Source organism: Elephas maximus, chromosome 10, assembly GCF_024166365.1.
Source record: "Elephas maximus indicus isolate mEleMax1 chromosome 10, mEleMax1 primary haplotype, whole genome shotgun sequence".
Taxonomy (NCBI): domain Eukaryota; kingdom Metazoa; phylum Chordata; class Mammalia; order Proboscidea; family Elephantidae; genus Elephas; species Elephas maximus.
In genome coordinates, this window is record NC_064828.1 from 62,510,397 (window position 1) to 62,536,847 (window position 26,451).

Below are 26,451 nucleotides of genomic sequence, written 5' to 3' on the forward strand. Positions count from 1 at the left end.
ATTAAAGTCGAAAGTCTTTGGAATCACAGAGTAAGTGGTCAAGGAGAAATTTTTTTTAATTTTAGGCAAGAAGCAAAGGAGAATGAAGAACACCAAGGTCACATGATAACTAAGAGCCCAAGAGACAGAAAGGGCCACATGAACCAGAGACCTACATCATCCTGAGACCAGAAGAACTAGTTGGTGCCCGGCCACAATCGATGACTGTCCTGACAGGGAGCACAACAGAGAACCCCTGAGGGAGCAGGAGATCAGTGGGATGCAGACCCCAAATTCTCATAAAAAGACCATACTTAGTGGTCTGACTGAGACTAGAGGAATCCCGGCGGTCATGGTCCCCAAACCTTCTGTTGGCACAGGACAGGAACCATTCCTGAAGACACCTCATCAGACATGAAAGGGACTGGACAGTGGGTAGGAGAGAGATGCTGATGAAGAGTGAGCTAATTATATCAGGTGGACACTTGAGACTGTGTTGGCATCTCCTGTCTGGAGGAGGGGTGGGAGGATAGAGAGAGTTGGAAGCTGGCAAAATTGTCACGAAAGGAGAGAATGGAAGGGCTGACTCATTAGGGGGAGAGCAAGTGGGAGTACGGAGTAAGGTGTATACAAACTTATATGTGACAGTCTGACTTGATTTGTAAACGTTCACTTGAAGCTCAATAAAGGTTAATAAAAAAAAAAAATTTAGGTAAGATGTTTTTAACGTAAGAGAAAAAAAGGTAAAGACCTAACATCACTGCAGTAAAGTTGCAAATGAAGATTTCAGTTTAACACAGTAAGGTCGTCTAATTATAAATAATAATAATAAACCAAACCCGTTGCTGTCAAGTCAATTCTAACTCATAGCAACCCTATAGGACAGAGTAGAACTGCTCCACAGGGTTTCCAAGGAGCACCTGGTGGATTCGAACTGCTGACCTTTTGGTTAGCAGCTGTAGCTCTTAACCAATAGGCCACCAGGGTTTCCCAATTATAAATAAACCTAGTTTATGCACTAAAAGGGCCATGATATAGCAATACATGTGCTGCAATGGGAACTCAACAATTTGTTGGGGAAGAAAAAGGAGCAAAAATTTAGTGGACACACTGGTTGACTCCAAAAGTATTGTTTCCCAATAACCAAGTCAGACTGACCTTTCACATTCACCTAGGTCAGGCCTGTATTTACAATCCTTACCGCTTCTTCCTTACCTAAGTATATCCCTGACAGTAATTTCAGGGATGAACTTCTGGAGGTGCTTCACTGTTGCACTGAGAAAACAGGCCTTGTACATTTCATTAACTCCATAGGAGAAATTCTCCAACACCAGCTTAACCAATCCACTGAAAATCAAGAAAAAAATCTTGATAAGAGAAAATAAATTTTTGCCACCAGAAGACATTTTCACAACCATTATTTATTTATTTGGGGGTGGTGGAGGGCTTGAAAGAAATCTAGGCAAACTTAGAAAAACTATATACAAAAAGAAAATAAACTTTTAGCCAATAAGAGAGGGGTAAACAAGGCCAATCAAGAGGTAAACAATGTCTTCCAAACTCAAATTTGAAAGCATTCCCATGGAGTGCTAGCTTCAGACTGGATTCTTTAACCCTGCCAACATTTAGGCTTTCTAATGCAAATATTAAGTGTTTTCAAAACACCTAGAAGGCATTAACAAATCATCAAGTCAGAGCATTAAACAAGTAAGGACATTCACCTTCCTTTTCTTTAGCCAGCCAGGGATAAAATACTCTAGCAGTTTGCCTAAAGTGAGAATCTGGACAGCCTACTGGAGCCTATTTACATATGTGTATGTACGTATGTGGAGTTCCTGGGTGGTGCCAATGGTTAATGTGCTCAGCTGCTAACCAAAGGGTTGGAGGTTTAGTCCACCCAGAGGCTTGTCAAAAGAAAGGCCCTGGGATCTACTTCTGAAAAATCAGCCACAGAAAACCCTATTGAGCACCGTTCTACTCTGACACACATGGGGTCACCATGAGTCAGAATCAATTTGACAACTGGTATGTATGTATTTTTACAAGCATACACGCTGGGAAGCCCCTCCCTTAATCTTCTGTTCAGAATCTCTGGAGGGTGAAACCCAAGTATAGCTTAAAAAACTTTCCAGTGATTTTGATGTGAAACCCTCAGGAGAGAAACACTACTAGAATAACCAAACAAAATACCTCATTATTTCTTATAATGACTTGCATTCCAAGCCAACACAACAGTATTGTTAGTTTTCCACAAAAGAAAACAACGTTGGTTACCAGCAATTTATTCAGTAGCTAACAAAATGATGGTGACTGACTTGAAATGATGTTATCAAAGTAAGCCATTTCATACTTTTTTTCAACTAGGAGGTTAGCAATGTAAGATTTGGATTGTCAGATGCGTGATAGGTTCTTGGTCTTATGCTTTTTAGCTAAGCCATTGCCCTGGCTCATCAGAATTTTCTTGAAGTAGTTAAGACATTACACTTTTTTCACAAAACTCTTCATTTTTACCAATAAAAAATTTAATATACTAATCACAAATACAAAGACTTACCCAATAAGTAGGATACCAAGAAAAACAACATTTCCCACGTTAAAAACATAAGCACCTAAAATCATTTATAAGTAAATAAAGTCTTTACCTATTGACAATTACATCCATAACATCTCTGGCACTGAAGTCAAAGGGTTTGTAACCCTCACGTTTGAAGGCAAGAATTGCATTAGGTCCTAGCCAAATATTGCCATCCATTCTTGGTGTGAAGTGAACTCCTAGGAAAGGAAACCGGCTATCTGGGACCTACGGATTTAACACAGCAAAGAACGATAAACTCCATTTCGTTATCCATTTTCCTACAGATACAAGCATTCAATTGGTAATATGGGACACTTTCTTCCTATACATTTAATCTGTATTGTTTATGATCTGTACTCAGATGTTCTTTCCTATTAACACGCTTCTGCTTAGAAATAGCACATAGGAAACACTGACGCTACTGACACTAGCGTGCACTGTCCTATCTCATCTTCCTGCAGTAAAAAAAAGATGAACTGTCCTACTTCAGCTAGGGATGTATATGGCTGGTAAGTAAAATCAGAGCTGCCAGAAAAACAAAAAACATAAAAAGCCCCAAAAAACCACATTCATACCACATGCTTTTGTAATGTGGGAATGTATTAAGTTGAATTTGATGTTTTGGCAAAGTCAAAAATATCAAATAGCCAAATTCAACCTAATATATTTCAGGGGATTTCATTTCTAGGTTGTTCCAGACACAAGGAATGAAATCATTTAAATAGCTCTGTCTTCCTTCTATCCTTTAAAACTACAGTTTGGGGTTAATGGCCTGACAGACTAGAGAAACCCCAGAAGAGATGGCCTCTGGACTCTCTCTGTTAACCCAGAACTAAAACCATTCCTGAAAGCAACTCTTCAGACAAAGATTAGCCTGGACTATAAAACATAAAATAGTACTCGTGAAGAGTATGCTTCTTACTTCAAGTAGATACATGAGACTAAATGGGCAGATCCTGTCTGGGGATGGGATGAGAAGGCAGAAAGGGATGGGAGCTGGTTGAATGGACACAGGAAACCCGAGATGGAAAGGAGGAGTGTGCTGTCACATTAAAGGGATTGCAACTAGAGTCACATAACAATGTGTGTATACATTTTTGTATGAAAAATTAGCTTGAGCTGTAAACTTTCACCTAAACCACAGCTTAAAAAAAAAAAAAAACAACAACTACAGGTTGGCCTCATCTCCTTTTTTATACCTGCACGGAACGTGAATAGAGAAAAGAGGGCTGGGTATCTGGGACTGCCATAAGGGAAAGTTGTCTTAGGATGCTCCCTCCAGCACAGAGGAGGAAGAATCAGGTTTTTCTTGATAGCACTTTTCGTGGTGCACTGATGCTTTCTGAATACTCGTACTTGTGGGCAACTAATTACAATGGAATGACCATAAGATCAGTAGGGATTTAACCTCAAGAGAAAGATAAAACGAACGCACAAACAGGCTGTCAAAATCTCTCTTACTTCTGACGCAGGTAAAAGTTTTTGTTTTTATTCCCTCTATGCCAAGAACCTCTTGTGGACTTGCTCTGATTTTCTTTCTGAAGAAAATCAGAGGAAGTCCACGAGAGCCAAAATATGACCTTGAGCATATCCCACCTGAATCTAGAGACCATCTGAAGAATAGATTTGACGCATTGAACACTAGTGAACGAAGACCAGACGAGTTGTGGAATGACATCAAGGACATCATCCATGAAGAAAGCAAACGGTCATTGAAAAGACAGGAAAGAAAGAAAAGACCAAGATGGATGTCAGAGGAGACTCTGAAACTTGCTCTCGAACATTGAGCTGCAAAGGCAAAAGGAAGAATTGATGAAGTAAAAGAACCGAACAGAAGATTTCAAAGGGCGTCTCAAGAAGACAAAGTAAAGTATTATAATGATATGTGCAAAGAGCTGGAGATGGAAAACCAAAAGAGAAGAACACGCTTGGTGTTTCTCAAGCTCAAAGAACTGTAGAAAAAGTTCAAGCCTCGAGTTGCAATAGCGAAGGATTCTATGGGGATAATATTAAACGACGCAGGAAGCATCAAAAGAAGATGGAAGGAACACACAGAGTCATTATACCAAAAAGAATTAGCCAATGTTCAACCATTTCAAGAGGTGGCATAGGATCAGGAACCGATGGTACTAAAGGAATAAGTCCAAGCTACACTGAACGAAAAACATCACCTTGGCGAAAAACATCCAGGAATTGATGGAATATCAATTGAGATATTTCAGCAAACAGACGCAGCGCTGGAGGTGCTCACTCGTCTATGCCAAGAAATATGGAAGACAGCTTCCTGGCCAACTGACTGCAAGAGATCCATATTTATGCCTATTCCCAAGAAAGGTGATCCAACCCAATGTGGAAATTATAGAACAATATCATTAATATCACACGCAAGCAAAATTTTGCTGAAGATCATTCAAAAACAGCTGCAGCAGTATATCGACAGGGAACTGCCAGAAATTCAGGCCCATTTCAGAAGAGGACGTGGAACCAGGGGTATCGCTGCTGATGTCAGATGAATCCTGGCTAAAAGCAGAGAGTGCCAGAAGGGTGTTTACCTGTGTTTTATTCACTATGCAAAGGCATTCAACTGTGTGGGTCCTAACAAATTATGGATAACATTGAGAAGAATGGGAATTCCAGAACATTAATTGTGCTCATGAGGAACCTTTACATAGATCAAGAGGCAGTTGTTCAGACAGAACAAGGGGATACTGATGGGTTTAAAGTCAGAAGAGGTGTGCGTCAGGGTTGTATTCTTTCATCATACCTATTCAATTTGTATGCTGAGCAAATAATCTGAGAAGCTGGACTGTATGAAGAAGAATGGGGCATCAAGATTGGAGGAAGACTCATTAACAACCTGCGTTATGCAGGTGACATAACTTTGCTTGCTGAAAGTGAAAAGGGCTTGAAGCACTTACTAATGAAGATCAAAGACCACAGCCTTCAGTATGGATTACACCTCAACATAAAGAAAACAAAAATCCTCACAACTGGACTAATGAGCAACATCATGATAAACGGAGAAAAGACTGAAGTTGTCAAGGATTTCATTTGACCTGCATCCACAATCAACAGCCATGGAAGCAGCAGTCAAGGAATCAAAAGACGCATTGCACTGGGTAAATCTGCTGCAAAGGACCTCTTCAAAGTGTCGAAGAGCAAAGGTGTCACCCTGAAGACTAAGGTGTGCCTGACCCAAGCCATGGTATTTTCAATCGCATCATATGCGCGTGAAAGCTGGACAATGAATAAGGAAGACCGAAGAATTGACACCGTTGAATCATGGTGTTGGTGAAGAATATTGAATATACCATGGACTCCCAAAAGAACGAGCAAATCTGTCTTAGAAGAAGTACAACCAGAATGCTCCTTAGAAGCAAGGGTGGCAAGACTGTGTCTTACACACTTTGGACATGTTGTCAGGAGGAATCAGTCCCTGGAGAAGGACATCATGCTTGGCAGAGTACAGGGTCAGCAGAAAAGAGGAAGACCCTCAACGAGGTGGATCGACACAGTGGCTGCAACATTGAGCTCAAGCATAACAACGATTGTAAGGATGGCTCAGGACCCCGGGCAGTGTTTCATTCTGTTGTGCATAGGGTTGCTATGAGTCGGAACCGACTTGACGGCACCTAACAACAACAACATGCCAACAACCATCTTGAGAAGAGTGAGAAGGCAGAAGCATCATTACTTACTGGGTAAATATTTCCTTTCACAAGATAGCATTTTTCTGGCTTCAAGAGCAGATAATCTCCCCGGAAGGGTACAATTCGAGGATCAGGACTGCAGCCACTCATCTCTGAAATACGGTCTGAGTAAAGTCCTGCACATGTCACGACATACTGACACCGAACCTCCTCTCCCTAGTGCAAAATAAAAACAGTGATTTTTATTAAGAGGAGAGGAGTAAAATAGGTCAAGGGGAGAAAAACGGATCAGAGAAAAGACAGAGTATGAAAACTGGAGTTTTTTCTTTTAAAAAGATGAAATTAAACATAAGTATCAGCAAAATAAGTTCTTTAGCATTTAGGAAGTAGCTAGAAAGTTAGGATGGTGGTATGTAAGAGGATTTCACCTTTAATTTTGTTCTTAAACTGATTTAGATATGATAGAATTACAGATATATCTTTGACCTAACATGGATACTAACTCAACCAGCCACATACACAAACCCTTTTTCACCAGGACCTAGCAAGGAATTTAACTATTTGTCACATGAAGAAGACTTAGAGTTCCTGGGTGGTACAAATGGTTAATGTGCTTTGCTGTTAACCACAAGGGTGCAGGTTCAAGTGTACCTAAAGTTGCCTCAGAAGAAAGTCCCGGTACTCTACTACCAAAAAATCGGCCACGGAAACCCTGTGGAAGTCAATGTCATTGAACTGTAAACGCAGAAGCTGTTGTGCTGGCAGATATTTGGGGGTGTATGTTTTCACCACAATAAAAAAAATTGACAAACAAAACAAAAACCCTATGGAACACCATTCTACCCTAACACACACGGGGTTACCATAAAAAAAAAAAAAAATCGGAATCAATTCGATGGCCACTAGTTGGTTTGGTTCTCCTGCCTTCTTCTTCTTGTTAGTTTCTGTGACATTGGCGAAGACTCATGGGGTCCCCCTGAGTCTCCTGCATTATTTATAGGGTAATCATCCTGTTACTCTTAGGCTGTTTTACACTGAAGAATTCTGCTCAATTCCAACTACAGTCAACTCACCAACCAACTTCTCCTTTCTGACCAGTATCTACTTTGCAAACTGAGGCTACTTTAGAAACTTCATTCATTCAAACCACATTTACTGAGAAGACACACAACGATCACGGTTTGCCTCCCTGACTACGAGACTGCTACTATTTGGCTGTTGTGATTTCCTACCACTTTTATTTTGTGATTATCATCTGCATAATTTTAGCTTCACCCTGCCAGATTTGGGCATTTTGCCACCATATTTCCTAAATGATTTCACTTAGCCCCCATTCACCACCACCGTCTGGTTCCCATGTCTTTGCTTCTTACAGAATAAACAACCAGCAACTCCTTACTCCTAATAACTTCCTGCTCCTAGATTTCCTTTTCAAGCAGATCTGTTTTTGAAGCCTCAGAGTTCTCACATGTCTCAATATGCTCTTTCTTTCCAGCCCTCACTGATTCAGCTTTATTCCGATGGACTTGTATTTTTATCTCTGTTTGCATCTTATGATGCCATTGCTAGGAAGTTAAGCCTCTTTTCAAGAGTTATATAAGTCACATTTTTAACAAAAATCAGATGGAACTTCACCATAGTGAATCCAAATGAGCTAAGAAATGATGGCAGTTCTAAGACACTCGAAGTCAAAAGAGCTATGTCAGCAACAAAATAGTACCTTCTTCTAAACAGGTTTGTGTGTTTCCTGTTCATCTATAATTATATACCAGAAGTACAAGAAATATTTTTTGTGATATAAATCTACCAGTTCCCACTTGAAAAGTCAGCAATTATTTTGTTCCTGGAACATAAAATGCAGATAAGACTAATGATAAATAATATAAAGATAATGAAATTTGTACAATGGCACCCACATAAAATAATCTAATTTTTTTTAACTCAAGCAATAATTCCAAAGAAAGAAATGATTAAAAACTATTATAGATCTCTGAAATCATGTTACTCTTTACATTAAAGAGTTATTAAATTCAGTAACATTAATTTTACTTCCCAAAATGAAATTTAGGTAAACATTGAATAATACATTTGTTCAAACATAAATTTCTTTTAAAAAATAAGCTATGCAACTCTATTGTTATTTCATAAGTGAAATACTGCCCTTTGCCCTCGTCTTAGTCATCTAGTGCTGCTATAACAAATACCACAAGCGGATAGCCTTAACAAAGAGAATTTTATTTTCTCACAGTCTAGTAGGCTACAAGTCCAGATTTAGGGCATCGGCTCCAGGAGAAGCCTTTCGTTCTCTGTCAGCTCTAGAAGAAGGTCCTTGTCATCAGTCTTCCCTTGGTCTAGGAGCTTCTCTGTGAAGGAAATTTGGATCCAAAGGACATGCTCTGCTCCCAACATTGCTTTCTTGGTGGTATACGGCCCCCCCCCCCCGCCACCCCCCGTCTCTCTGCTGCTTCTCCCTTTTATATCTTAAAAGAGATTGGCTTGAGAGACTATCTAGTTTATAGATCTCATCAATATAAACTGCTGCTAATCCATCTCATTAACATCATAGTGACAGGATTTACAACACATAGGGAAATCACATCAGATGACAAAATGGTAGACAATCATACAATACTGGGAATCTGGCTTAGCCATGTTGACAGACATTTTTGGAGGATATAATTCATCCATGACAGCCCCCATATTCAATCTATAAATTTTTGGCTTGCAAATCCTTCCCCTGAAAGTTATTTTAAAAATTCCTTTTCTTTTAAGCTCTTGTAAAAGCATATTTCCTGATAAATGTATCCAAATATTTTATTTTAAACCCAGAAGTTATACTAAAGGATGTCAAAAAGCAAATATAGCAACTCTGGGTGAAATACATATCCACCGGTATCCCGTAAGAGCCCTGGTAGCATAGTGGTTAAGAGCTTGACTGCTAACCAAAAGGGCAGCAGCTTGAGTCCACCAGCCACTCCTTGGAAACTTTAAGGGGTCATTCTCCTCCCTCCTATAGAGTCGCTGTGAGTCAGAATTGACTCGACAGCAATGGGTTTGGTTTGGTTTGGTAACCCATAAGGCTCTGCATATGCCATATGGCACCACATGAGGCCACACTCTAGTGAAAATGTCCCTTAGATGAGGGCACAAACAGAAACACTTTTAATCTTTCTTTAAATAGAGTCCACGGTTGCTCTATTACTTGGGCCACATGACCCAGCAGAGCTGATGGTAATTAAAGTGACTGTGGCAGATAAGGATATTTCATGGAGTCTTTGGCAGGACCCCATAGGTGAATCGCAGTGCAGAACTTTAGTATTTTGGAAGAAAGTCATACCCTCCTCTGCAGATAATTATCCTTCTTTGAGACTTTTTGGCTTTGACCGGAACACTTGACTACGGGCCGCCAAGTTACCATGTGAAATGAGCTACTCATTATTAACTGGGTGTTGTCTGACGAACCAAGTCACAATGTCGGGTGTGTACAGCAGCACTCTACCACTAAGACCAAAAAAAAACAAAACCCATTGCTGTCGAGCCAATTCCAATTCATAGTGGCCCTGTAGAACAGAGTAGAACTGCCTCATAGGGTTTTCAAGGCTGTAATCTTTACAGATGCAGACTGCCACATCTTTCTCCAAAGAAGCAGGTGGTGGGTTCAAACATCTGACCTTCTCTTTAGCAGCTGAGTGCTCAACCACTGCACCACCAGTGGTCCTCCACCATTAAGGGGAAGTAGAATATTCAAGATCAGGGCTACACAGGTCCTACATGCACAAGTAAGATACAGAGGCAAGTGACTCAAATTCTCACGGCCCCTACTCCTGCTAAATTGCCTCCTCCCTCTCAACCTGCCCCTGTGACACCATGGGGAGTTCTCTATAATCAGCTGACCAAGGAAAAGAAAATACAGGCCCGGTTTACAAATGATTCTACACAACATTCTGGCACCACTTGAAAGTAAACAGCTACAGCACCAGAACCCCACTCAGGAGTGGTCTGAAGGTTTGTGGTGAAGGGAAATCTTCTCAGTGGGCAGAACACTGAGCACGACATCTGGTTGTCCATCTTGCCCAGAAGGAGAGAAGGCTAGAGGTATGGACCTACACTGTTTCATGCGCAACAACTAACGGTTTGGCTGGATGGCCAGGGAAATTGGTGACAAGAATGGATCTTTTCAACGGGCCCAAAGGGTAAAGATATTTGAGTCTCGTACAAATTAGCATTTAAGAGTAATCTTGGCAGAGGAAAATTTTAATAATCGGTAGACAAGAAGACTTGTCCTGTGGACATCAGTTAGCCTCTTTCCCTAGACACCCCATCCTTGCCCGATGGTTTCATAAACTAAATGGTTATGACCGCAAGGCTGGAGGTGATGCATGGGCTCAGGAACATGGACTTACTCCCCAGGACTGATCTGTCTATAACCACTGCTGAGTGCTTAATCTGCCAAGAGCAGAAACCAACTGAGCCACTGATATGGCCCCTGGACCACTTCATCATGGAAGGGGCAGCAGTTAGTTCTCAGTGGAATAGACAAATAGACACTTGCTCTGGATATAGATTTGTCTTCCCTGACTATAATACTTCTGCTGAAACTACCAACTATAAACTTACAAAATGCCTTATTTACCATCAGGGTATTTCACACAGAAGCATTACTTCTGACCAGTAAACTCATTTTAAAGCAAATAAAGTACAAAAATGGGCTCTTGCTCATGGAATTCACTGATTTTACCATCTTTGTCATCACCCTGAAGCAGCTGAGTGACAGAAAGTTGGAATGGCTTTTCGAAGATTCAGTTACAGCACCAGCTGGCTGGCAACATCTAACAGGGCTAGTGCAATGTCCTCCAGGGTGCTGTATGTGTTCTAAAGCAGTGATCAACGTATGATGCTGTTTCTCCTCTAGGAGAATTTACAGGTCTGGGAATCAAAAGTTAGAAGTGGGAGTAGCTCTTTACTATTACCTCAATGACCTACTGGTGAACTTTTTGCTTCCTATTCCTAGAACTTTGGGCTCTGATGATCTAGAAGTCTTAGTTCCTAAGGAATAAATGCTTCCATTAGAGAATAAGCAATGGTTCCATTAAACCGGAAGTTGAGACTGAGTGCTCAGTCAGTAATTGATCTGATTCTCAAGGAGAAATGGGAGTTGCTACTACACAGAAGGGTTGGGGATAATAAAGAGGAGTATGTCTGGAATACAGATTTCCTGGGGCGCCTCTTAGTACTCCTCTGTATTATTATAAAAGCTAAGGAAGCCTACAACAACCCAAAATAGGCAGGCCTGCTAGTGGCACAGATAATTCAGGAATTAAAGTTTAGGTTAGCCAAGGGCAAAGGGAATATGAAATGGGTAGTGGAAGAAGGAAATTATAAATACCAGCTATGACCATATGGAAGCCCTGGTAGCACAGTGGTTAAGTCTTCAGCTGCTAACCAAAAGGCTGGCAGTTCAAGTCTACCAACTGCTCCTTGGAAACCCTATAGGGCAGTTCTACTCTGTCCTATGGGGTTGCTACGAGTTGGAATCGACTTGATAGTAGCGGGAAGTAGGTTATGACCTTGTGACCAATTACAAAAATGAGGAATGTAGTAGTTATGAACATTTCTTACTTTGAAATAAATGTATTTGTTTATATATTACCCAATTCTTTCTCTCTTTTTTTATTATGGTAAATATACATGTAACAGAAGATTTGCCATTTCAATAGTCTTGTAATTAATGTACAATTCAGTGACATTATGTTTATCATGTTGTTTGGCCATCATTATTATCCACTTCCAAAATTTTCCATCACCCTTAGCAGAAGCTCAGTGTCCCCTAAAGAACGAGTCCTCCTTTTCCCTTCCCTCCTGTCCACCCCTGGTAACCACTAATAAACTCTGTCTATTCTGGACATTTTATATAAGTGGGGTTATAAAATATTTGTCCTTTTGTGACTGACTTATTTCACTCAGTATAATGTTTTAGAGGTTCATCCATGTTGTACCGTGTATCAGGACTTCATCTCTCTCTATGGCTGAATAATGTTGTGTTTTATATATGTACCACATTTTATTCATCCCAATTCTTCCCCTCCCCCATCACCCCCCTACTATCTAACATCTCAGCTTCAGCACTATTGACACTGGGAGCCAGACAATTCTTTATTGTGGGGGCCTGGTGTGCATTATAGGAAGTTTGGCAGATTCCCTGGCTTCTATCCATTAGATGCCAGTTGCGTTCCCCACCCACCCCCAGTGGTGACAACCAAAAATGTCTTCAGCTGTTACCAAATATTCCCTGGGGGAGCAAAGTGCCTCCATCTGAGAACCACTGATCTAATATAAGGTTAATCTTGTATCTCTGTATATAAATCACAGAGACTCAGAGGGTGAACGTGACTCAGCTAGAAAATGAACAAACATCACCCAGAGATGGATAAAGTAGCCTTTGTTTCTTTTTTGAGGAGAGGGTTGGTATGTCTTTGTTGTATGAGGGATAGTGGCATCTTGTTAGGTGGAAACATAATTTGCTACTGTATTTGGAAATTAAATATGGTTATAAGTGGTGTGTAGCGATCCCAAGTTGAGAAAGGGCAGACTGTGGGGGGTTTGTACTGTGTCAACTTGGTTAAGCTGGGAACTATGCTTGACAGAATCCCCTCCCCTATTTGGTTCCAACTTGAAGTTGACCAAAAGAGAAAGTACATACCATTTGGCAGCCAGAAGTAAAGCAGCAGCCACTATTCTCTGAAGGTCACCCTACTCTGACGTGGTGACAGACAGACACCTGCTGCCCAGCAAGTTCTAGCTCCATATCTAGCTCTGCATCCCAACTATTGATCCTACTGACCAAGAGAAGCCTCAGGCTTCCTACTTAGATACAGATACAGGGGCAACAGTCTCCCACAAATCTCCCCATGAGCTTCCCCTTTCTCACTATGGCAGCTGGACACACTTTGCTTCTCACACTGGCTGGAGACTCCTCTGATTTGCCAAATCCCATTCTGCACCTTCACTTCCTCAGATCCTTTCATAATTGTCTAAGGTCTAATTCCTATAATCAATCCCAAAATACCCATTAATGACTCAGCTTCCCTGACTGAACCCTGATGACTCAGTGGACATACAGTAAATGCAATGTTCTATGCTAGTCGATGGCTCTTGTTTCAGACTATGTGGAGATGCAGGAAAGCAGTCCATCTCTCTCTGCACTCCTCCCACCTAAAAATCTTCGAATTAGTAGAGAGCTAATAAGTTAATGATGATCGGAAGACAGATCATTAAAATATCTACCAATTTTGCCTTAAAATTAAACATTCCATGTGCTTATAATTCTATTCTCTGTCAGCTGAGTTATGTTATGGAGACTTCTCAAGTTGAAACTTTTGTTAGAATGAAAGCTATTATATTGCTCTCAAAGAACTACTGGAGTAACTTTCATATTAGATAAATTTCATTCAATGACTTATAATCAGAACTGTCAGCGAATTTAACTTTTTAAGAAAGGGGAGAGGATGAAAGCAGACAACAGTTTTTGCTCAGGAGTCTTTACCTTTGTATTCCTAATAACAATTGGATATTTCATCCCTGAAAAAAAAAAAAAGACGTAGTGAAAGATTTATTTTTACAAAAGAAATCCCACACTATTTGAAATATTATACTAGTGACAAATTTAAATGATTTTTTTTGTCTTAACAATGACTGTACCATACTTTTCATACTGAAGCATCTTACCAAGTAACAAGATTAAACTAGTTGATGCTTGATAATTTCTAAAATTCTGGCATGCTTTTTAAGCCCATTTTATTTTAATTAATTTGATTCATGCTTATAAAACAATCCCCCACTTCAACTCCAACATAGGCAGCCCCAGCATTTCCCTGAAATACAATCCTGAAAATCATGTTGTAAAATGGATCATCATAAATCAGCTCTTTTCAAAGACTAATGCTATGACATGAGAAATTTTGTTGTCTAAATATTGGTTGCCTGAGTCCTTGCAGATTCTAGGTTGTACAGGGAAGCAAGAGTCAGAGTCATCACAATACAAAAACTCTCAATAAGAAACTACTTATAAAATAGTTCCCAGTCAAACACACAGGATCGCAGTCTTATAAAGCATATATACTCTAGGTAAACAGTACTATACACCCATGTCATAAATCTGATTTATTATACTACCTATAAGAACTTTAACTATTTAGCTAACAATATTGCTCATCATCTTAGAATTTCGAAAGATACTGGAAGAATGATTCAGACAGTCCAGGTCTCCTAAAAAACTTGTCCAGGAAGACTAAACCAAGCATACTTTTTTTCTCCTTCAAATTTCCCAATAGCAAGTAGAAGGCTTACAAATCATTCATTCATTAGTTAAAATAAATAAATAAACTATTAATGCCCCCAAACCTGCTAACCCGCTGCTGTTGAGTCCATTCCGAAAGCAAAATAAAAACAAACTCTAAGCAAAGCCTAAAACGAGGCGGGGATGAGAAGGGTGGTGTTCAGAGCGGCTGAATCATTTTATGACCCTGGGCTGTCATTCTGAAACTTGGCTGTGTCTAAGAATCTTGAAGTGTTTATTATTCCTAGCCCTGATCCCCAGGCAAACTGATTCAGTAAGTCTGGGTAATGCTTGCCATTCTTAACAAGCATCCCAAGAGACGCTGACTCTAACCTGCAGGGTACAGAAGTGTTTGAGGGCTCATTTCCTACAAACAGCCTCGGTAGTTCAGGTTCCAGCACCAGTCAGAAGTGTTCAGTCAGTGCCCAGTTCTAACAGCACAAGGCTCTCCAGGAGTCCTGGTTCTCCCACCCTTGCCCCATCTGCATCTCCCTTCAGCTCTATGCCCTACTCTAGCCCAGCTCCTGGTGGCCTCGCCAGTGCTATCCAAGCTTTTTTTTTTTTTTCTCCACTGTGCAACCTGCTTCAGTGCCCACAGCCTATGGGCAAGGAGGCCAGGCAATGGTTTGGGGCTACAGTTTGCTCTGGCATGGGCACTATGTGAGGCCCACAGTGATGGGCCTGCCATAAATCCAAATCCACAGATCCAAGCTTTTCAAAAGGTCAATACAAGTATTCAGTAGAAAAGACAGCAAGAATTGCTTACCATCTTGACTTCCTGAAGGACTTTCTTTAGCCATTTCAATATCTCTTACTTCGAAATTTGTCAAAACAGAGCCACCTGCATCTTGGAAATCCTGGGCAAATGACAAGGCCACCTGCCGATAGTCCACAATGCCAGTATATGGGCAATCAATAGCCATCAGACCCTGGGGCAGGATTGTGAAAACATCAGGAGAATACAGTTAAGAATCACTGAGAATAGGTTTGTTCAATAAATTTTATTTGGACTGAATTTTTCTACTCGTTTATTTTGATAGATAGCATACATTATCCTTTCTTGGCAATAGCCTGATAGTCTTAAAGCAAAAATTAAATAAAACCTTGTTCCTTTAAGTGCCTAAAAATGATGCTGGGTACATGTATAATGTGTCCAACAGATAAAAAAAAATATTTCTAACTAAATAAGAACATTTCTGTTTATAATCAGGAAACAATATCCCCTCTTCGAGGCGTTCTGGCTACTACAGCGGGCTTCTTCAGTTTTAACTGATCGCCATAACTGATCCTGATCTGAATCATATTTAATTCTGAGTCTAATTCTGTATCACCAATTACATTTTAAATAAGATTCACTGAGATTTTCCCAGTAGCATATTATATATTGGAGCCCTGGAGGCACAATGGTTAAGTGTTATGGCTGTTAACCAAAAGGTCAGCAGTTTTAATCATCCACCAGCTGCTCCTTGGAAACTCTACTCTGTCTATAGAGTCGCTATGAGTTGGAATCAACTCGACAGTAATGGGTTTATATTATACATCATCCACACTCAGTGAGAACTTAAGTGTTCTAGTTATTTGCGGTGTCTACACCGCACTGCTTTGATTTGTTGCAGACCTTGTTTTTAAGGCTACAAATATGGAATGGAGATTTTATGTAGTTACCTTGAAGTTTGTCTTCAGGTGATATGATAAACAGCTTATGTACATATATATACATAAAAAAAATTTTTTTATATATATACATACATACGTGCATATATACACATATATACATATATATTTTTTATCACCCAAGACATGTTCAAACTCTGTAGATGAACAGATATACAACCAATGCTTGTTTTATTTTTTGTAGTAAATGTTGAATGTGCTATTAGCCTTTTCTAAATCTGAAGAAAAAGATAAGATTAGAATTTCACACACTAAGAATTAACTGCATTTTGGCAAATCCTTGGTAATAGCGCTTTTTTCTGTTGCCTTAGTGTGTATATGAGTGTATCAATTCTTCTGACCAATATCTCCAATAAGAGCAGTCTGGTTCCCAGGATGACTAATGCTCAGAAGCTGAGTGCCACTGGCAAAAGCTGCCTTCTTGTTTGGCCAGCACAGCAGTTCCATTGCAATTTTAAAATAAATATCTACTATTATTTTTTTTTTATTGTAGTGAAAATATTCACCAACACAACTTGTACAATTTTACAATTCACTAACACTGATCACATATTTCATGTGTGCCACCATTACTGTTATCCTTTTCCAAAAAATTCCACCACCATTAATATAAACGCAATACCTCCCAAACAAAAACTCCCCCTATTCCCCTTCCTACCACCCCTGGTAACCATTAATAATCTTTGGCTTCTATATATTTGTTTCCTATAAATGAGATTATACAGTATTTGTCCTTTTGCAACTGACTTATTTCATTCAGCATGTTTTCAAGGTTCATCCGTGTTGAAGCATGCATCAGAACTTTATTTCTCTTTACAGCTGCATAATATTCCACTGTACGTATTTGCCACATTTTGTTTATCCATTCATCTGTTGATGAACATTTTGATCATTTCCACCTTTTCACTATTTTGAAAAATGCTGCAATGAACACTGGTTACAGGTTTTTTGTGTTCCTGCCTTCTTCACTTCTTCTGGGTATATATGTAGAACTAGGATTGCTGGGTCATATAGTAATTCCATGTTCAACTTCTTGAAAAATGCCAAACTGTTTTCCACAATGGCTGAACCATTTTGCTAATATTATTTTTAAATATCTCATTCCTGTATTTATCACTCACTCATTTACCTGCTTAGATCTTAAGAGCTTTTGACTTGTTACCCACTCCTGACCAATGCTTCCAAATGACCAGATCACACTAAGGGTTGTTGTAGTATGCCGCTACATTGATTCTGACTCATAGCGACCCTACAGGACAGAGGAGAACTGTCCCATAGGGTTTCCTCTAAAGGCTGTAATCTTTACAGGAGCAGATTGCCAGGTCTTTTCTCCTGTGAAGCTGCTGGTGGGTTCTACCCATCGACCTCTTGGTTAGCAGCGAAGTGCTTAACCATTGTACAACCAGGACCCCTTCACACAAAGGGTAAAGCTCACAAAATACCAGTCTCTTTTCACAAACTGAAAGCAACATTTGGCAAACTTCATTGTCATCCTTCTAGAATATGTAAGCATTTGCCAGGTATTCCTTTTGTTTGGATAGAAGTGGATAATTTGGAAACAGTGGACTTGATATGACACCCAGTCACTGCCTGCCTGACAGCTCCTAAATTCACAGGTCAAGGGCTGTAACTCAACTTCAGCCTATCAATAGTATTGTGGATACAATAACCTTGGAAACTAACCTGGGATAATACCGAGTTTAGTCCACAAAAACTGCTTTACCTAGCAGAAAGCTATGTGATAAGTATGATAACAGAGGAATAAAACTGTGCTATAAAAAAATGCTGGATCAATGATTTTTTTGAATCCCAAATTCATCTTATACCCCTTATTACCCAGCACAATGCCTGAAACACAGAAGGCGCTCAAATATTTACTGAATGAATAAACTTTTGAGGGCTGTCCTTATAATACTAGATTTTTTTTTGCCCTTAAGACCTTCCCCTAAAGGTTTCCCTTCCTTTCTTTCTCTTTCTAGTGTGGCTGGGCCCCTCCCCATGAGACACTGGTATGCCCCACTACATGTGGATGTTGAAGTAAGGTGGAGAGAGCCACCACTGCCAAGTAATCCAATGCCACGCCCAGGACTGCCTGCAGGGCACAGGCTGCCAAGACAGGATAGGGCTGGTGGATAGGCTGGCTGTGTCTGTCAGCCAGGAGGCTGGGCATGCACTGTCCAAGTCGGCAGGTCAGAGCTTGAAATGCAAGGTCATGTCAGGCCGAGTGGCTAGAAAAGAGGCAGGTAAACAGGGCAGGAAAGTTGGAACTCAGTCAGGAGAATAAAAGACAAATGTGAGGCTGACCAAGAGTGTTAAAGAAAAGGCAGAGGATCAGTACCCTCAAGGTTAGAGGTAGTACCCTCTGGGGGTACTTAGTTTTCATGTAAAAGGGATCTGGTTCAAGAAGCCCTCCAGAGCTTCCCTGAGACTTTTCTTTCTGGAAGACTGGAAGAAACCCTCCAGCATGAAAAATGTGCCAATCTACAAGTAAGAAGTCAGGATAGTGGTTACCCTTAAGGAAAAGGTAGTGACTGGGAGGGGACATACAGAAGTTCTGGGAGGCTGGTAACGTTCTGTTTGTAGAACTGGGTACTGATAATACTTCTTGAGCATTCATCAGGCTGTACATTTATGAGTTTTATGTTATACTTCAATAAAAAGTTTGGGCAGACACAAAATGAGGGTGAAAAGATGAAATGCAGAGAGAAGTACACTAAAAATAAAAATGTATGCTTAAGGCCCTAAATATCTGGCAGGAGTGGGGCACAAATGTGTCCCACAGCTTCCTTACAGCCTAGGCAAACAGGCATTTCAATCAGTTAAACGATTCAGTGTTCATAATATAAAAACAAGCCAGCTGTGTTCAAGAAGAGGATGATTACATCGTTACATAACTGCCAAACTAAATCATTCTACAACTACAAACTACATCATTATGTAACTGCAAACTGCATCATTACGTAACTGCCAACACTGAGAATCATGGCCCAGCCAAGTCGACACACAACCTTAACCAAAACAGCATGTTTTAAGCAGGATATTCTATTCTACCACTACCCTTCACATGCATGCCAGTCTTATCTTCCGAAAATACAGGTCACATATCGTAGCTAAACTCCTCAAAAAAATCTCAGTGGCCTACTGGATAAACTTCAAAGTCATTAGCGTGAATGCCAGGCCCTCTGCACAGGCCTAATCTTGCCTTTCCAGTCTCATGTATAATTTCTGCAACCACACCTTACTGCGCATTGCTTTCCAAATGTGCCATACAGTTTCATACTTCCTCTTGCCTTTGCTTACATTGGGTAAACCTGGTCTTTTCTCACAGAGTTTATGGAAACGTCCTCTTTTGTCTGCCAACTCATGGGTTCCACAACAGGATCTTCTAATTGATTCTAAATGACTCTTGCCTCCTGTAAACTCACCTTCGTCTCCATGTCACAGGACAGTGCCCTAAGTGAAACTATCCCTTTGAACATGTGTGTGGGGCTGGAGAATCACTTACCCTACAATATGGCTCCTTCTTTTTTATATCTTCCTTCTGGATCAGCCTCAGGCCCTGGACACCATTCTGAAGGCCTCTTTCATATAGGGCCTGAAGCCTGGGAATTTCTTCTTGTTCAACAGCTACTATAAGCTTCAAAAAGGAGATGAAATGCATGGATGCAGTTAAACATATAATCAGCTATAAAAGATAAGTCAATAGAAAATTATGAAGTGACAAGTTGGATTGATTTTTTTTAATTATTTTTTTCCTTCATGTATCTACTTCTCCTTTTCTTCTTTACCTCATTTTATTCCTCCATCAAAAACTGTTGTCTTAAAAAAAACCTCCATTTAAAAAAATCTTCCCCACCCTGAGGGAGCAGGAGAGCAGTGGGATGCAGACCCCAAATTCTCATAAGACCAGACTTAACAGTCTGAGACTAGAAGAACCCCGGTGGTCATGGCCCCCAGACCTTCTGTTGGCCCAGGACAGGAACCATTCCCGAAGCCAACTCTTCAGACATGGATTGGACTGGACAATGGGTTGGAGAGGGATGCTGGTGAGGAGTGAGCTTCTTGGATCAGGTGGACACTTGAGACTATGCTGGTATCTCCTGCCTGAAGGGGAGATGAGAGGGTGGAGGGGGTTAGAAGCTGGTGAAGTGGACATGAAAAGAGAGAGTGGAGAGAGACAGTGGGCTGTCTCATTAGGTAGAGAGTAATTGGGAGTGTGTAGCAAGGTGTTAATGGGTTTTGTGTGAGACTGACTTGATCTGTAACCTTTCACTTAAAGCACAATAAAAATTATTTAAAAAAAAAAATCTTCCCCGAAGATCAGAGGTAGCCTCAATTTTTACTTCTGCTATCATAGTCCCTATATGCATTTTGGCCATAAGCAATTCTTAGCGCTACCACCCCTCAATTTCAGAGGAGTTGAAAAGCACAGGTTACTTAGTCTTTAACATTTTTTCTTTTCCTTCAAAACAGAATGGCCTGCTTATTTCTACAAGAGAACATGAAATACCACTACATCAAAAAAAAAAAAAAAAGCCCGTATTCAGTATAACAGGATATCACTGACAGAAAATTATTCATTTTATTTCCTGGAACAAAGCACATTACAAAATATTTACTAATACATTCCGCTGCGTATGAAAACAGTAGTAAATTAATCAACTTTACTTGCCTCTTTTTTAACTACTGGGCAAAGTATCTGTCTGAGGTAGAATTTCTTCCTAACTTAATGGCTACCAGCAAAGAAAGGCACCGTCGTACATTCACTGGTACATTAAAATTTACAAGTCACTATTTCATAGCAAGGATTCAACAGGATTTCATGACGCAGATCTTCTAATCAAGGTGTAAAGGTCATTTATGTCAGCAAATAACCTTAAAAATAGAAGTAGACTCAAAGGACACAATCAAGAAAGTGAAAGAAAACCCACAGAATGGGAGAAAATATTTGCAAATCATATAGCTGATAAGGGTCTATATCCAGAATATACAAAACATTCATACCAAAAAAAAAAAAAGCCTTATGGGGCCATGGATGTATATGCAGTTGGACATTGCCTGAATGGACATTACGCAGTACATGACCATACTAATTTAATTTCTTTACTTGTTACAGGTCCACAATAAAAACTGTAAATAAAATTTTATATTTTCCTTTTTCTATTTAACACTGTTAGGACCATTTCCCCACATCAGTAAAAAAAAAAAAAAAAAAAAAATCTTCACAGCATTTTAATGGCTACACACAATAAACTTTTTTTCTTAAAATTACATGGAGAAGGGACATTACTATTGACCTTACAGAAATAGAATTACAAGAGAATACTATGAACAACTGTATGCCAACAACTTAGATAACGTAGATCAAATGGACAAATTCCTATAAAAACTTAAACTTCTGATACCGACTCAAGAAGAAGTAGAAAATACTAATAACAAGTAAAGAAATTAAATTACTAGTCATGTGCCACAAAACATCCATTCAGGCAGTGTCCAACTGCATATACATCTGTGGTCCCATGGGTTTTTTTTTTTTTTTTTAAGGAGCTCTCCTTTTGTTTATTATTTCCCCCTAACGGTTTTAAAGACCCCAAATCCAGACTCTTGCAGCACTAGACCATGGGTGGGATACAGGCAAGTGAGGCAGAAGGCATGGCTTTGGGTACATGCTCTTGGGCTTTTTCTGGTGGGCAGGCCTGGCGGCAGCAGTGGCACTAGGAACAGCAGGGCCCAGGCTGCTCCTGCTCCTCAGGTACGCAGAACAGCGAGCTGGGCTGGGTGTGTCCTGCTCCCTCTTTGCTCACTTCTTCTCGCTCTTCTTCCTCGGTGATGACGGCGCCAAGCGTGGGCAGTCCCAATCCTGAATATTTAGCAGCTTGCGGAAGTTCACCCCTTATGGCAAAAAAACTTCTGCCTCCCAGGGGAAGTAAGTGGGCAGCCCACACACCCCCCGCCCCCACCAGCAGCCACACTCATTGACCACACTCTGGCCATCCTTTGTTGGAACTGGAGCCCACTGATGTGCGGATGGCAACGGCGCGGTAGGGCAGGACAGATGCTGGAACAGCAGGGTCACAAGCAGGTGTTTCCTGATGTCCAACACCCCTCTGTGCCAGGATGGAGCCAAGTGGTGGCTCGTCTTGTCCTTAGCATCTGGAGGATGGGACTCTGGGATTAGCACATCTTGAACAGTATCACACCCCCAGCTTCTGTCCTCAGCTTGGCTGCCCCTCCCTGCCTGTCTGAGCTTACCTCTGTGGGATCCAAGTTCCAGAGGGGCTCTGCCCCAGGCCAAGGCCCATGCCAACCCTCCAAGCTGTGTGAGCAGACACAGAATAAGCAGAGAACAGACACAGTACCTGGCCAGCTGCTCCAGCCCTGGTCACTGTATGATTTGCTCCAGTTAAGCCTTTCCAGTCCCACCAGAGCACTGATTGTTCATGACCCACTGGGGAAGCAGGCCAACAGCATGGCCCCAACCTCTATCTATAAGAGGTGAATCCCTGAACCCTAGGTCACAGTCTGTGCAGACGCAGCTACCTCAGCTGGCTTGGGGAGGCAGCTGTAGCTCCATGACTTCTGACCAGCCCCAGACGGGGCCCTGGAGGTCCCATCCTACAGCCCACACCTGCGAAGTCCCTACCCAGGAGATGGCGGCCATGCCTTAACATGTGTGCTCTATCTGAGCAGTGGGAGATGCTGGAGCCCCCCTCCCTCTTGAATCCTTTCTAGAATGATCAGGTGGAAATCAATAAACCAAGGGCACCCAGCTTTGATGAGGATGACTGGAAGTGGGCTCCTATAAGGTTTTAATATAATAGGCTTTATGGGCTTGGTTCACATCTTAGGCTGGGTTCTCTAGAGAAGCAAAACCAGTGAACTGTATATACATAGACAGAGATCCCAAGGAAATGGCTCACGCAGTTATAGAGTCTGGCAAGTCCCAAGTCCACGGAGGCTTCTTATGACTCATGTAGCTGTAGGGGCTGACGAACCCAAGATCAGCAGGTCAGACAGCAAGCAGCTGGCTCACAGGCTGAGGAGGCTGATGAATCCCAAGATCAGCAGGCAATGCGGTAGGCAGCTGGCTCAAGACCCAAGAACCAAAGGCCAGATGATAAGCCCAATGCAGTAGCCAGGGCAAGGAAGCAAGCTTTGCCAGAACGTCCATATATATTGGGTGCAGGCCACACCCCTGAGGAAATCCCCCTTACAAGTGATTGGCTGATCACATCAGATCCCACCATGCAGAATGACTATATCATTACATAACTGCCAAATTACATCATTAAATAACTGCCAAAACACTGAGAATCATGACCCAGCCAAGTTGACACACAACTTTAACCGTCACAGTTTATAACTACGGGTTGTATGTAAGCTGGATGTTTATAACCCAAAGACTGCCTACACGTAATACAGTGTCTGCACAATGACCAAATCACATAACGTCTTATTTTACAGAACATATCGTAGACATTAAGTCATGCCATGACTATAACTTAAAAACTTCTTACAAAGGAAAACCCAGGCCTAGCAGGCTTCACTAATGAATGCCACCAAATGCTTAAAGGAGACTTATTACCAATTCTTCATAAATTCTTCCAAAATATAGAACAGGGAACACTTCTCAGCTTATCCTATTGGGCCAGTATTATTAGCCTGATACTAAAACCAAACAAAGACATCACAAGAAAATAAAACTGCAGCCCAAAATCCCTTATGAATATTGATACAAAAATCCTCAATAAAATACTAGCAAACTGAACTCAGCAGTATATAAAAAGGATTATACATCATGACCAAGTGGGATTTATCACAGGAATGCAAGATCAATTTACTATCCAATAGTCAATTAATGTAATATACTATATTAAAAAAGGACAAAAACCACATGATTACCTCAATAAAAGCAGAAAAGGCATTAGAGAAAAGCCAAGATGCTTTCATGATAAAAACAATCAATAAACTAGGAATAGAAAGACACTTCTTCAACCTGATAAAAGGCATCTACAAAAAACCCACAGCTAACATTATATTTAATGCTGAAAGACTGAATGCTTTACCCCTAAGATCAGGAACAACACAAGGATATTGGCTTTTGCCACCTCTATTCAACATTGAACTAGAGGTTCTACTCAGAGCAATTAGGCAAGATACAAAAATGCATCCAAATTGGAAAAAAGGTAAAAATGTCTTATTTGCAGATTAGTTCTAACAGTTTTTTTTTGTGGATTCCTTAGGATTTTCTATATGCAGGATCATAAAGAAATCCACAAAAAAAAAGGAATCCACAAAAAAACTATTAGAACTGATAAATGAGTTCAGCAATGTTGGTAGGTAAGAGATCAATATACAAAAATCAATCATATGTCTATTTATCAGCAATGAATAACCCAAAAATGAAATTAAGAAAACAATTTCACTTATAATAGCATCAGAAATAATAAATTACTTAGGAATGAATTTAACCAAAGAAGTGCAAAAATTTGTACACTGAAAACTACAAAGCATAATTGAAAGAAATTAAAGAAGACTTAAATAGAAAGACATCCCATGTTCATGGACTGGAGGATTTAATATAGCTAAAATGGCAATACTCCCTAAATTGATCTACAAATTCAATGAAATCCCCTATCAAAATTTCAGCTTCCTTTTTTGCAGAAACTAACAGGCTTATCTTAAAACTTATATATGGAAATACAAGGGACCCAAAAGAGCCAAAAACAAAAAAATTGTGAAAAAGAACAGAATTGGAGAACTCACACTTCCTGATTTCAAAACAAACTTATAGAAAGCAAGATAGTGTGGTACTGGTGTAAGGAAAGACATACACACCAATGCAACAGAATTGACAGTTCAGAAACAAACCCTCCTACATTTATGCTCAACTGGTTTTCAGCAAGTGTGCCAAAACAATTAATGGGGGAAGAATAGTCTCTCCCACAAATGGTGATGACCCAACTGGATATCTACATGCAAAAGAATGACATTAGACCCCTTTCTCACACCATACACAAAAATTAAATCAAAAGTGATCATAGATCTACATATATAAGAGCTAAAACTACAAAACTGTTACGAGTACACAGGAGTAAATCTACGTGATCTAGAGTTAGGCAATGGTTTTAGATAAGATACCAAAAGAGCAAACAACAAAAGGAAATAATAGATAAATTAGATTACATCAAAAATTTAAAATCTTGTGCTTCAAAGAACACCATCAAGAAAGTGAAAACAAACAAACAAAAAAAACTGCCAAAAAAGAATAATATATCACGCGAAACTCTCTCTCAGATGTTGTTGTTGTTGTTAGATGCCGTCGCATCGGTTCCGACTCATACTGACCCTATGCACAACAGAACGAAACACTGCCCGGTCCTGAGCCATCCTTACAATCATTATGCTTGAGCTCATTGTTGCAGCCACTGTGTCAATCCACCTCACTAAGGGTCTTCCTCTCTTCTGCTGACCCTGTCCTCGGCCAAGCACGATGTCCTTCTCCAGGGACTGATCCCTCCTGATAACATGTCAAAAGTATGTAACACATGGTCTCACCATCCTTGCCTCTAAGGAGCATTCTGGCCGCACTTCTTCCAAGACAGATTTGTTCGTTCTTTTGGCAGTCCATGGTATATTCAATATTCTTCACCAACACCACAATTCAAAGGTGTCATTTCTTCTTCGGTCTTCCTTATTCACTGTCCAGCTTTCACATGTGTATGATGTGATTGAAAATACCATGGCTTGGGTCAGGCGAACCTTAGTCTTCAGGGTGACATCTTTGCTCCTCAACGCTTTGAAGAGGTCCTTTGTAGCAGATTTACCCAGTGCAATGCATCTTCTGATTTTTTCACTGCTGCTTCCACTGCTGTTGATTGTGGAATCAAGTAAAATGAAATCCTTGACAACTTCAATCTTTTCTCCGTTTATCATGATGTTGCACATTGGTCCACCTGTGAGGATTTTTGTTTTCTTTATGTTGAGGTGTAATTCATACTGAAGGCTGTGGTCTTTGATCTTCATTAATAAGTGCTTCAAGTCCTCTTCACTTTCAGTAAGCAAGGTTGTGTCATCTGCATAACCCAGGTTAATAAGTCTTCCTCCAATCCTGATGCCCCGTTCTTCTTCATGTAGTCCAGCTTCTCGGATTATTTGTTGAGCATACAGATTAAATAGGTATGGTGAAAGAATACAACCCTGACGCACACCTTTCCTGACTTTAAACCAAACAGTAT

General features: G+C 40.4%; 1 protein-coding gene and 1 non-coding gene across 2 annotated transcripts in view; both read right to left on the minus strand.

Moving 5' to 3' along the window:
• L2HGDH (L-2-hydroxyglutarate dehydrogenase) overlaps positions 1-26,451 on the minus strand; it is a 53,697-nt gene that overhangs the window by 14,671 nt on the left and 12,575 nt on the right. The window contains exons 4-9 of the mRNA XM_049897364.1: positions 19,719-19,850; positions 15,306-15,468; positions 13,748-13,782; positions 6,253-6,420; positions 2,622-2,779; positions 1,195-1,326 (exon numbers count right to left, since the gene is read on the minus strand). Of these exons, the coding sequence (XP_049753321.1) occupies positions 1,195-1,326; positions 2,622-2,779; positions 6,253-6,420; positions 13,748-13,782; positions 15,306-15,468; positions 19,719-19,850 (788 nt within the window). The remainder of the gene's footprint in view (positions 1-1,194; positions 1,327-2,621; positions 2,780-6,252; positions 6,421-13,747; positions 13,783-15,305; positions 15,469-19,718; positions 19,851-26,451) is intronic.
• LOC126084863 (small nucleolar RNA SNORA42/SNORA80 family) lies at positions 15,109-15,241 on the minus strand. The gene has a single exon (XR_007519097.1). It is a non-coding gene; the product is annotated as a small nucleolar RNA SNORA42/SNORA80 family (small nucleolar RNA).